General features: G+C 48.1%; 1 protein-coding gene across 1 annotated transcript in view; it reads right to left on the bottom strand.

Annotated features, from left to right (window-relative positions):
* Window positions 1-13,386, bottom strand: part of TBCD (tubulin folding cofactor D) — a 133,380-nt gene extending 119,994 nt beyond the window's left edge. The window contains exons 1-6 of the mRNA XM_012656443.1: window positions 13,194-13,386; window positions 11,381-11,431; window positions 6,581-6,678; window positions 5,638-5,739; window positions 4,094-4,240; window positions 1,926-1,981 (exon numbers count right to left, since the gene is read on the bottom strand). Coding sequence (XP_012511897.1) covers window positions 1,926-1,981; window positions 4,094-4,240; window positions 5,638-5,739; window positions 6,581-6,678; window positions 11,381-11,431; window positions 13,194-13,377 — 638 coding nt within the window. The 5' untranslated portion in view covers window positions 13,378-13,386. The remainder of the gene's footprint in view (window positions 1-1,925; window positions 1,982-4,093; window positions 4,241-5,637; window positions 5,740-6,580; window positions 6,679-11,380; window positions 11,432-13,193) is intronic.
* Window positions 13,387-13,404: the final 18 nt, after the last annotated feature.

Here is a 13,404-nt window from a genome sequence, read left to right as displayed (position 1 = left end):
TTGTTAAATCTCTTTCTTAATAGACTTCGAGCTTAAAAGTAACTAAACAAAAAGGGGAAAACGATCGGTTTGATGTTAAAATTAAAACCTCACCACAAAAGAGAAAGTAAAAGGCCAACCATCACCTGGGGCATACAGCCCACCACCATCCTTCCCGCACAGGAAACTCAAGCTGTGGCGAGGGAAAGGCGCCCAGGAACACAGACACTAAGAAGCAGGTCACAAGGGGGATTGTAACGCCTAAAACAAGATAAAGTGGTAAAACACACCATCGATCCGTGAGATGCCAATTAAACGTCTGTAATGAACGACACAAGGCTCAATTCAACTTGGGAGGGCTGCTCCTCAAGCTGTCCCCGTGCTGCAGGGCTCCCCTGGGGTGCCCCTGCAAGCCTGCTCCTGGGAGCCGTAGGCACACAGATCCCAACAGTGTTCTCCTGTCCTGTGACCCGGGAAGCCCACCTCCAAGGGCCAATCACAGGGGACATCCCACTCCCCAAAGCTGGGCACCACGTCACTGCTCATGGAGGGAGGACAAAGCTGATGCCAGCATCTCAACACGGTGGAAGACAGTGGAGTCACGACGTCTGTGGCCATGCGAAAGCGAGTGAAAAACAGGCGCTACCTGGATGAGACCGTGCTGTGCAGTCAACATACTGACGGTACAAAGAAGAAATTCAGCCGGCAAACATGGGGAAAAAGGGATTTTTCAACCCATTCAACCTTTCCGGTAATTGCATTTAAATTCCTAAAACGATCATTCCACCTGGAGGAATTCATCAGCTTCATGCAGACTGTTCATGACACTTTATTCTGATAACAAACTGGGAGGGCAGCAGCCTGAGTGTCCAACGGGGATTGGTAAGAGCTACACACTCACACCAGGCAGTCACATGGTGGAGGAAGACCACGGAGCTCCAGAAAGCAGACAGACAGGAGGACACGGCAGCCACACCCCACTGGATGAAAGCACACAGTTTTACTTTGTACTTCATACTTTATTTTCTAAAATACCCATGATCACTTTTATAACGAGAAAGAAACCCATAATATTTTTAAGTCCTTGACAAAACAGGAAGCAGCCTCAGCCCAGCGCATTTCTCTCTCAGGGACGGATGGAGGGGCCTCACTTGTTCCAGGGACTCAAGTGCTCCTCCCCTCCAGACCACGCCTCACAGCTCAGCGCCTGCTTTCCAAACGCCTCAGCCGATGCCACCAGCCCTGCGACGTCACAACTACACACCCAAGTACCAGGCGACCCTGACCGAGGTGCGGACTGTTTTCCCAATCAAAACCACCAAAAGGTTTTACAACCAACTTTGCCAACGTCGAGGGGGGAAAGTGCCAAGTTTTCTAACGCATTTAACTACATACAGATTCCAAATCACATGTCATGAAATACTAATTTAGAAAAACTACTTTCTTCCACTCTCACATCTCACGAAACGGGCTGAGTCAGCCTACACGTGCATGCTTGTCGCCTCTGGGACAATCCAGGCCTGCCATTCTGGTCATCTGCCAGGCTCACCAGAGAAAACCATCATCCCCAACCACAGTGCAGCCACTGCTCGGCTAGCACAGGATGTCAGGGGTTTCCATCCCCGGCCACACCACCCATCCACCACTCACAGTCCTCCCAGACCACGGCATGAGCTGTTTCCAAGGAGACTTTCAAGGGCTCACTGCTATCACCCCCAGGAGGCCAGCCACGGGCAACCCGGCCAGCACCCCCAGGCTCAGATGTTCCCTGTGCCAAATCAGTGCTGTGCGCTCCCTCAAAGAAGGTGAGAGTCTGAGGAGCACAAAGACTCCCCTGGGTCCTTCGTCTGAGGATAGGACACTCACGTGACACCCAACAGTACCTCAGACAAGCCCTCCCAAGATGCACCAATCCCGCACCAGCCAGCACCGCCACAGGAACTTACCTGGACACGAGGACGGCAGCTGCATCCCGGGCCTTGTCGCTGACAACCAAGTAGGACTACAAGAAAGTACAAAGGACAGGCAGTGTCACACCACAGGAGGCAGACCTCAGAGACCCCGCGCGGCCAGCCCCACACTCACTAGCCCCCAAGTGCCCAAGTGCACGAAGCTTATAGACAGAAGCCAAATGCAGAGCTGCACAAACTGCTCAACCCAGAACCCACAATTGCAGCTACCAACGGCCACCCTCAGCCCAGTCAGTGCCTGATCCACACAGAGCGCACGGTCATACATGACACACACATTCACAGAAACAGCGCAGGAAAATGAAACACAGTCAGAGTACTCCCTGAGCACCTGACACGCCCAGGCACTTCCAGCAGGTAGGGTCCGTCAGCATGTTAACATTCAGATCAGCAAGGAGGCCCCATTCAAACGGAAGAGGAGTTAATGCAGATGCCTGGATATTTTTAGGAGACCTGCCCTAAGAGGTTGCCAATTCTCATCTCTACTTTTGTTTTTCCAAATGACACACTTAGATGATCTTTTCTTCAGGCTTTCTGGAGGGCAATCATATACAGGGTGCCAAGTCTTTAGAAATCGTACCCCCGGCCTGGCAATCCCACTTGGTAGGCAAGTAAACAACGTAATGATGAAGAGTGTAAAAGGCTCTTCATCACCACATGGATGTGAACGCAACGAAACTAGAAACAAAAGTCCATCTATAAGAGAATATTTTTAAAATTACGGTACAATAGAGTACCTTTTCCCTAAAATCTTTACAATGGAGCATCTTTTTTCTCAAAGACTATGAGGGGACACTTACTGACATCACAGGACAGGACAGTCTGTCACGGGCCTTGTCCCAGGGGCAGTGCTGAGTGCTGACGGACAGCACAGCCTCCAGAGCCAACCACCTAGCTCAGGTTTGGACGCACCGGTGACGAGCCCAGCACTGCCTACCTTCCTTAGCTCTAGACCTGATGGCGCCTCAGTCAAATAGGGGTAAAAACTGTCAACTACCTCATAAAGTAGAATTAAATGATTAATCTACTAATCACAGATTAATGTGATTAATCATATTAATCAATCATCTACAAATCATCAATTTATAGATGAAATCCATAAATGATTAAAGAATTAACCTATGAAATGTTCAAAACAGGGCCTGGCCCACAGCGGCACTCGGTGAATGCTGACTACTCTTGTAAGTGTGGCAAGAGACCCTCCCCCGCCCGGTGTTCACACCCCACGCAGAGCCTCCGCCTGTGGTGTACATAGTCACTCGCTTCCAAACAACAGATCTGGCAAAGGGGACAGAGTATCACTTCCATCGTCAGGCAACATGGCATCGTGACTTCTATTTCACCAGCATACTCTCTCCCTTGCTGGCTTCGACAAAATAAACTGCCATGCTGCAGGTGCCCACATGGCGAAGAAGCCAACAGCCGGCAAAACACTGAGGTACTCAGTCCAGCAGCTACGAGGAACTGACGTCTGCCGACAACCACGAGAGCTGGGGCAGACCCTGCTGGAGTCCAGCTGTGGCTGCAGCTGTGGGCAGCCTTGAAGTCGCCGCCCAGCTACCACGCCAGACCCCTGACGCACAGAAACCATGAGAGGATACATGTGTGTTGTGGTAAACACTCGAGTTTGAGGTGATTTTATGCAGCAACAGGTAACTAATACAATAAGCTATGTTTATTTGCATAATATTTGCATCAGGGAAAGGTTAAAGAAAATATAAAACTGTTACCTCCTGGCACTAGAATTTGACAGATTTTAATATTTTTCTTGCTAATCTGTACTTTCAAATTTTTCTGCAATGATCATTATAAGTATGTAATGTTTTACCAAGAACTAGATATAAAACAAGTCATTTTCTCTTCCCATTGGCACTGAATCCTCTTACGTCTCACTATTACGCTTGACAGGATATTTGTGTTATCTACAGAGAAATAAGATTTGCTGAAATAATTCATCCTAACCCCTAATTATCACAATTCTAAAATTAGTTATGAAGTGGGATTTTACCCCAGTGAAAAACAGTAACAGTAGCTGAGAAACACCTGACTGCTGAAAGCTTAGCTAATTAAATGGCAGTATCAGACAGCATGAACACGGAAGAGGGCACTGATGAGCCACTCAGTACCTGCGTGACCACACTTACCTGTGCTATCTGGAGAATGCGGTCCATGATGGACATTCGTGCCTGCCCAGGTTGGGTAAGGAGATTCCCGTCAAGGCGTGAAAGATCAAAAGGGATCAGGCAGGTCACAGACAGCCACAGTAAGAGCATGTAGCGAGTCTCCCAGGTCTAAGAAGATAAATCACACCGAGAATGATTCCTGCCTGGAAGACACAGGTCATCTGCCAGACCCCACTTACAGTCTGCTGTCCTCCCTGCCCACCAACACCCTGCAGGCCCTTCAAATGCCATCAGGCTCAGGGCCAGGGATGCAGATCACCTGTCAGCTCCTCCCACGTCCCCCGGGACTCCCACCATACACGCCCATTGACACCACTTAGCTGACTAACTCGGCAGACAAAAGACACACTGAAGTGAACAAACAAAAATCGTGATACGTGGGTATCATGGCTTCTCTTCACTGGCACCTTTCAACATGCAAATCGGCCTTTTGAGAAAGTTAAAAAACAGATAAAAAGATAAAAAACAGAAGACTTAAGAAAAAAGTCTCAACTTCTAGTAAAAAAGGAGTGCCTGTATTGTCAGTAACCAATAAAACAGGATTCCAATTTGGCCTGCAGTCCTTCCACGGGGCACTGGAACACTCTGGCAAGAAGGGCATCAAGTACCAGACAGCAGGGAAACAACCCCTGGTCTCCGACGCCGATCAGGCACATTCACGTCAAGACAATTCCAAGTCGTTAGTAACAAACCGTGTGCTCTTCTGAACGTGTACGGCACAAAAAAGAGCCCCACTGCCGTCGTCAAAAGGGCCGCTGGCAAGGTGGGCCCTCAGCTGGCACCAAGGAAGGGGGGTTTCGGCAGGGTTCCCACCAACCCCGGACTGATGAGGGTGCCTCACTGGGCTTAGACCATTTGCACAAACCCTGTGGTTCATCAAGCACCTGCTTTCCTTCCGGGATCTGGAATTCTGCTTCACACTGGGCAGGGGTGTCCACAGGACCAGAGCCCAATAAAAGCCCTGGGCACTGGGTCCCTCACGTGCTTTCCTGGCGGACACTTCACGTGTGCCGTCACAGCTGCCAGTTGGGGAGTCACACACGCCCTGTGAGGCTCCCCTGGGAGAAGACTCTGGAAGCCTTGTTCCCCTGGACTTTGCGCCACCTGCCTTTTCCCTCTGCCAGTTTTGCTCTGCATTCTTTTGCTGTAACGGACCACAGCCAAGAGGGCGAACACGCGGAGTCCTGTGAGTCCTCCCAGGGAACCCCCGACAGTTATGCTTCAAGTTAGACAAACCACGGACAACGATAAATTTATCACCAAACTGTACCTAGGCATAGTTTTTCTTCATAAAGGGCAAATTTGAGTGGAAAATGATTGGAAGCACCGTGTGTAAGAAGTAAAGAGAAAGCCAAAAGAATAAAAGGGGAGGAGTAATGCAAAACAACCTGAGAGAAAACGGGGGGAACAGGAAGAAAAGCAGAAAGCGCCAGCGCAGGTGTGCAGCACACGGGGAGGAAAGAGGAGCCGGAGGGGCTCGAGTGGAGAGAGGAAGCAGCACTCGCCTCGTGGTCCTTGGGGTCCTGGCCTGCAAACATGTCTAAAACAGGCTCCACATCAGCTACTTCATGAGGAAATAAACGAAGAAATATTTTATATCCTCGAACCTACAAAATTAAGAGACACTGAATTATTCCATAGTTGGAAAATGCAGGAAGTAGCAAAATGATCTCTTTCCTCTCTCCTCAAAAATCACCACCATTGGCCAAGCTTGGTGGCTCACGCCTATAATCCTAGCACTTTGGGAGGCCAAGGAGAGAAAATTGCTTGAGGCCTGGAGTTGAAGACCAGACTGAGCAACACAGCAAGACCCCATCTCTATCGAAAAAAAATTAAGAATTAGCCAGGCATGGTGGGACAAATCTGTAGTCCCAACTAGTCAGGAGGCCAAGAAAGGAGGATGGCTTGAGCCCAGGAGTTTGAGGCTGCAGTGAGCGATGACAACACCACTGCACTCCAGCCTGGGTGACAGAGCAAGACCCTGTTCTCAAAAAAAAAAAAAAAAAATTGCCAACAATAGGTCTGTGGGCCAGCATACAGACATCACTTGGATGCTTGTGAGAAAAACCCCACCCTAGAACGACTTAACCAAAATCTGTAGTATAACAAGATTCCCCAGGAAATTCATCTGCACATTAAAGCTTGAGAAACACTTGCATTTCCACAAAGTGTTTTTGCTTTTTCCTCATAAGAAACTTTTCTGGTTTAGCCCTATCTCCTATCCCCTCCTACCCAGGTGGTGCCTTGGTATCTTGGACGTTGGGTCAACCAAAGGACCCCCAGGGATCACTAAGATCTGATTCTCAACACATGGTAAAGAGAAAACGAAACCCACGACTTGTGTCTAAGAACCATCTTTTTCCTGAGAAACAACATTTTGGAGGGTAGCTTATGGACCAAGGATATCAAGAACGTGTCTGTCAACTCTAAACTGCCACCTAATGTTACCTTGGTGATGATGTAAAGAAATTTAAAAGCCAGATGCATGAGGGCAGTTGGAGATGTCTTATCTCGCACCATGTCCAATAACAAGTTCATCATCCACTCTAGGGAAAAACACATATCAAACATTTACCATATTAAGCATCAATATGACATTGACTCAAACTACCAAAATAATTTGCTTAGTAATGTAAAAACGGTTCAATATTAGTAACACTGTATAACCCACATATCAATAGAACAAGGGAAAAAAAATGTTCATCTTAACAGTTTCTAAAAGGGCACAAGAGTTTACACAACAATCATTGCCACTTTTAAAATGTACTCTTATCTTACTAAGAAATTATTCTATCTCAAATCAACATCTAATACCATACTTTACAGAAGATATCGCCACAACTACTACAATTCAGCAACGATCTGGTTAGACGGTAAAAGAAAGAGCATTTCCACTTCCGGTCACAAAGGAGTGACTGATACAGAACCTGCCTCAGCCCCATCAACGTTACGTTACTAAACTCAATAACTGTTTTCAGACACCGATCCCTGAAACAGCGTAACAAACCAACTACACGCTGCCGCTGCCCGTGCCGTCTGCTGGAAGGTGATTTCTAGAACTCAGTGCAGGAAGAGAGGACTCCAGCAGAGCACAGTGATCCGTAAATTGAGGAGAGAGAGCCTGGAGTGCAAGGAGACTGAGACAGCTGGAATTTGCAGGGAAAAGTACGAAGGAAGAGGAAGCTAAGCAGGGAATGTGCTCCAGAGTCTGCAGAGAGGTCCCCCCGAGTCTCTGGCGGAATCTCCACACGCACGGGCGTAGTGCACAAGCCTGGGGGGAGAACCACCAGGAAGCACTAAGGCAAACAGTTCCTGAAGCTCACATCAGGCTGTCACTCAAATTCCATCAACCCAGAGTGCAGTCCTTGTTAAGCCCCCAGGACAACCAGTCAATATTCCAGAAAGGTCATCTCTTAGAAGTAAGGTTAAATGAGAGAAAAAATAGAGGAAAAGCCTAGACCTGCCCTAAAAAAGCTTTAAAAGGACTGAAAGGAATAGCCAAGCTCGGTGGCGCATACCCGCAGTCCCAGCTACTCAGGAGGCTGAGGCAGGAGAATCCCTTGAGCCCAGCAGTTCGGGGCTGCAGTGTGCCATGACCGTACCTGTGAATAGCCACTGCGCTCCAGCCTGGGCAACACGGCAAGATCACCCTGTCTCTAAATAAATAAATAAATTTTTTAAAGGGCTGAAAGGATATACATGATTTGCAAGTAGCTTAACGGCCTGCCAAACTTCAGCATTCTTTAAAGGAAGACCAAAAAATCATAACATTCAACACCATAACAATTACAATGTCTAAGATCCATTCAAAAATTACTAGACACGTAACTGTCTAAAATTACTGTGAGCCTCACCAGGAGGAAAATCAGTCAACAGAAATGACCCAGAAATAACAAAGGTGGTACAATTATTAGATACAAACTTCAAAACAAATACCATAAGTATTTCAAATATACTCAAGAATATCAAAGAAAACATGAGTAAGGCAGGATACGGAAGACATTAAAAGAAAAACAACTTCAAGGGCTGGAAAAAACATCTGAAATGAAAATTTAACTAAATGGGATTAACAGTGGCTTATACACTGAAGAAAAGATCCATGAACTTGAAGACACAGTAATACAAACTTCTATATTAAAGAGAAAAGAGCACAACTGAAAAAACTAAGCAAAGAGCCAGGCATGGTGGCTCATGCTTGTAATTACAGCTCTTTGGGAGGTCAAGGTGGAAGGATCGCTTGAGGCCAGAAGTTCAACACCAGCCTGAGCAACATAGTGAGACCCCACCTCTACAAAAAAAAAAAAAGAAAATTAGCCAGGTGTGGTGGCACACACCTGTAGTCCCAGGTACTTAGGAAGCTGAGGCAGGAGGATCGCTTGAGCCCAAGACTTGGAGGCTGCAGTGAGCTATGATAGAGCCACTGCACTCCAGCCTGGGTGACAGAGCAATACCCTGTCTCCAAAAAATAATTACCAAACCTTACTGAGAGACACAAAAGATCTGAATAATTGGAAACATAATACCATGTTTTTAGACAGGAAAATTAAATCTTACAAAGACATCTCCCCATATGAATTTGTGAATTTCATAGAATTCCAAAGGGATTTGTTGGATTGGGGAATAAAATAATTCTTAAATTCATCTGCATTAATAAAAGGGCTAAAAAATAGTCAAGAAAATAAGAGGGTCAGATACTACACAAATACATCATAAAGCAACTAACATAAAACAAACAGACCTGGAAAAAAGCACACAAAGAGATTCATGGGACAGGATAAAAAATCTAAAGACCAAGGCTAATATCTTTGAGTGTTTCATATAGATTTAAAATGGCATTTCAAGCAGGGGGAGAGGCTGCTGGATCACTCAATAAAGGAAGCTTACATAACTGATCAGGAAAAATACACTTTCTAAAGGCCAAACACAAAGAAAGAGACTGACAGCTCTGACGAGCTAAATATTTTTAAAACTTCAGTAGATAAAATACACGACACACATTAAAAGGCAAAGACAAAAGGCATGAAATATATACAACATACGACAAAAGGCTAGAATCCATGATTCTTGTTCCTTTTTCTAAAAGGGATCTGTTTTCCAGAAGATAATGAACTCCAAAAATCATTCGAAGCACTCTAAACAGCTCACAGCAAGTGTTGCTGTTCCATGATGCACTATGGAAGTAGGTCCAGCAAGAATAAAGGCATAACTACAGGTCCAAGGCTATTACTTAAAGAGAGGGAAACACCATCTTCCACCTCTTGAGCAGTGACCACATCTGTTTCCTGGGGACCAGAACTCACACATGGGAACCACCATGAGCCCAAGACCTACAACGAGACAAGGCCTGGGGAGGCCATTGCCCAGGGAGTCTAGGGCCTGCCTGCCATCCAGCTAGCCCATCTGCCAGACATCAGAGTCCTCTTCCCGGCAGCTGGCTCTCTCGCAAGGACCTCCCTCCTTAGTCCCCTCACCAGGACTACAAGTTTTCCCAGGAAAAGGGAAGACAAAGTTGATCACGATGAATTCTAGAATCCACAATTTATAGAATTTTTAAACCACATTTTTTTTTTTTTTTTGAGACAGAGTCTCACTGTGTTGCCCTGGCTAGAGTGAGTGCCGTGGTATCAGCCTAGCTCACAGCAACCTCAAACTCCTGGGCTCAGGAGATCCTACTGCCTCAGCCTCCCGAGTAGCTGGGACTACAGGCATGCACCACCATGCCCAGCTAATTTTTTCTACATAATTTTTAGTTATCCGATTAATTTCTTTCTATTTTTAGTAGAGACGGGGTCTTGCTCTTGCTCACGCTGATTTCGAACTCCTGAGCTCAAACAATCCGCCCGCCTCGGCCTCTCAGAGTGCTAGGATTACAGTCGTGAGCCACCACGCCCGGCCCTGGGGCAAGTTTTTAACCTCTCACAGCTGTGCTTTAGTTTCCTGATCTGTAAAATGTGGTAATAACTGACCTTCCATGAGCATTGTGAGGTTACTATGATGATTTAGTTGAGTTTTTAAAAAAAAATCATTCAGAACAAATCAAAAATAGTGAATATATATGAATGTACAATTCACAAAGGGAGAAACAATGTACAAATTTAACAATAAATGTAAACTGTAGTTCATCTTCAGTAAGAAACACCAAATTGCAAAAAAAAAAAAAAAAAATGTTATGCCTTTTTTACTGTCTAACAGACCAGCTTATTTTGGTAAAGATTTCAAAAATTCAAATCCCGCCTTGGCAAGCATATAAAGAAAGAGGAGGCTGGGTGCAGTGGTTCAAGCCTACAATCCCAGCACTTTGGGAGGATCATTTCAGGCCAGGAGTTTGAGACAAACCTGGGCAACATAGCAAGACCCTGTCTCTACAAAAAATTTTTAAAAAAGAAAAATGAAAGCGCACCTTCTAGAAAAGCTGTTACTTAAGAAAAAAATGCAACAGCATACACAGCACCAGCCCACTTAAGAGGCACATGTGTGCACACTAAAAGCTAACTCTTGGCTCCTTACACACAGGTTCCAACACCTGCGGGCCAGACAGTGCTGGTCACTTATTTTACAGGTGTGGAAACTCGGCACAGAGTAGCTCAACAACTGAGTGGTGGAGCTGGGATATGAACCCAGGTGGTCTGGCCCCACGGCTCATGCACCTCACCCCCACCCATAATGCGTCTCAACTTAGTTAATATTGCTATCTTCCTCCTCCCAACTTCACTGCCAGGAGCACGTGTTATTTTTGTAGGTAGTATGACATAAGTCAAAAATAAAACAATGAGAAACCAAAAACTCAATCCCTTTGCAGTTAAGTAAGAAAACCAAGCCTCAGTGTGTCCATCTGTAAAACGGAGACAAACTGAGACACACTCTTTAGCAGCTGTAAGGATCAGATGGTGACCCGCATAAAGCACTTGACCCAGTGTGGCTACTATCAGAAAGACAACATATGCCCAGATGTAAACAGATTAAAACACACAAATGAGGAGCAAGTTTCGTCCTTTGAATAACAGAGGGGAAGAGAGTAGCTCACACACAACTGCCCACAGCCTGTAGTGACCTCTGGAACTCAAGCTACTATCTTGCGCTTGACACCAACCGGCCAGGCCCTGCAAGCAAGTAAGACTCGGGCACTTCCTGGCACTTTATCCTGACAACCTCCGCTGGCAACACACACACGTGCTAGCGTGTGTGAACACCAAGGCGTTCGTGGTCATCTATAATTGAACAATCACAATCATCAGCTTTTCCTCCTACCAAGATGTGGGTCCAACAGGTGCGGCTGCTCCTGATACTTGTCCATTATTACTGAAAAGAAAAATAACATGAAAATTAGTTCTCACTAAGACAAACACACACGTGAGCCTCAGAAACCCTCCTGTTTACCCTTGCTAACTTCTACGGGGCAGCTCCCAAGAGCACACCTCCCCTCTCGCTGACAGATGAACACCTGGGGGGAGTGCACCCCATCTCCCTCCAGCCTCCCGAGGGCCACTATGGCCTGGCCATGTCTGCTTGCTCAGCACACCTTCCTGTTGACTCTTCTCCCACTTCCTCTGCACCCTTCCTCCCTAGTGGGGTCCCTTCCTCACCTCTTTCTTCACTCACTCTCCGTGCCTCCACCTCCTGTTAGGAGCCATGCTCAGGGCTCCCTTGTTATACACACATCCCTTCCAGGCCTCTCCTGCTCCCCTGCCAACTCTTTGAACCCATGACCCTATAACCTCCTTGACCTCAGGCCAGCTGCTTTCTTCTCCTCCCAGCAGCTGAAACCGCTTCTGTCCAATCCAACGACTCTGCCCGTGTGGTTCTCACCTGCCACACACCTGCACATCTCACGACTTCCCAGGAATGCGAAAATGGGCTTTCACTGGCCCCTGGATACGTAACTGGTTCCCTGAACAAAAACGCCTTTTTGTAATTCTTTTACGTTTCAAGTTCCCAGGCCAGTGAGGCTTGCTTACCAGAACTTTGTAATTTTCTGTTTCACTGATCTCCTCCTTTTTGAGTTGGTTTTCAGAAACAGTGGACCCTCCTTGCAGTAAATAATCAACAAGGCTTTACACTACCGGATTGTTCAGAGAAGTCAAGAGAAGCCACATTCTGCCACAAATCTTACCCAAAGACCCGCTGAGCAACCCACTCCCCACCACCACATGTGCACGAGACCTAAAGGATGACCAATATTAACCCCTAGCTCATCATCCTAAAATCTCCACCCAGGGAGGGGATTATCCACCACTTCTTCACCATGCAATGCATGTGCCAGTCTGATCTCTCACTGCCCTGCCCTCCACCCCAAACATGTAGTGATGCTCGCTCGCTCCATACTATTCATTTCACTTCTAGAAAAGCCGTTGCTCAGGGAGGCAGATCTGAGGCAGTCCTCCCACCTCCGGATTGACGCCCTCCGCAATAAATCTCCTTTCTTCCTTGACAATTCTACTTGTCTCAGTAACTGGTTTCCTGTGTCTCCAGCAACACAGGGAACTCGCTAGCGGTCGCGGGGCGACATTCGCCTCGCCCCGAGAACAGCTCTGCCCGAGGCATGGTCACCGTTACCCCCAGCTCACGGCTGCAGCAGCTGAACTCAGGGCGAGCAAGTGACGAGGCCACGCGACAGGGTCAGGATTCGAATCCAAGGCACCTCACGCCGCAGCCCGCCTCTCTCCTGAAAGCAGAACGCCGTCCTTTCAAACCGAGGAAGACAAAACTGCGGAGATTCCTTTAAAGGGTCCGCAGAGACGGTTTTACTGAATTGCAGAACTCTACCTAACTACCTACCCGTGGGGTCCTACGGACGTGTATGGAAATTGTCCACGATAGGCACGTGCACAGGTCCGCCCAAACCCGGAGGACTTAGACTACCCCAGCGACCCGGCACGGCGGCCTCCGCCGCCCGCCGCCCGCAGAGTCACGGGGCTCCGACGGCCCAGCAGGCCCGCTGCCCGCTCCTCCGCCGCCCGGCCCGCTAACAGACCGCGGCCCCCGCACTGACCTGCCCCCGGCGGGCCCTCCCGCCCGCACGCGGAGTCTCACCCGCCCGCCCCAGCCGCGGCCGCGCACGCACCGCGGAACCGCTCCTCCGCCAGCTCCCGGGCCGCGCGGTCGCCGTGCACCTCCCGCAGACGGCCGAGCAGCGCGCGGGTGTCCGCACTCTCGCCGAAGGCCTCCAGGGCGGCGCCGCGGGCCAGAGCGTCGTCCTCCGCCTCCTCGTCAGGGCCGCGCGCGGCCGGCGCGTCGCCCAGGGCCATCTCTGCAGACCCCACCTCACGGGATCG

Source organism: Propithecus coquereli, unplaced genomic scaffold (genome assembly GCF_000956105.1).
Source record: "Propithecus coquereli isolate 6110/MARCELLA unplaced genomic scaffold, Pcoq_1.0 Scaffold501, whole genome shotgun sequence".
In the NCBI taxonomy this organism is placed as follows: Eukaryota; Metazoa; Chordata; class Mammalia; order Primates; family Indriidae; genus Propithecus; species Propithecus coquereli.
The sequence above is the reverse complement of the archived record's forward strand: the minus strand, read 5'-3'. Positions and strand labels throughout refer to the sequence as shown.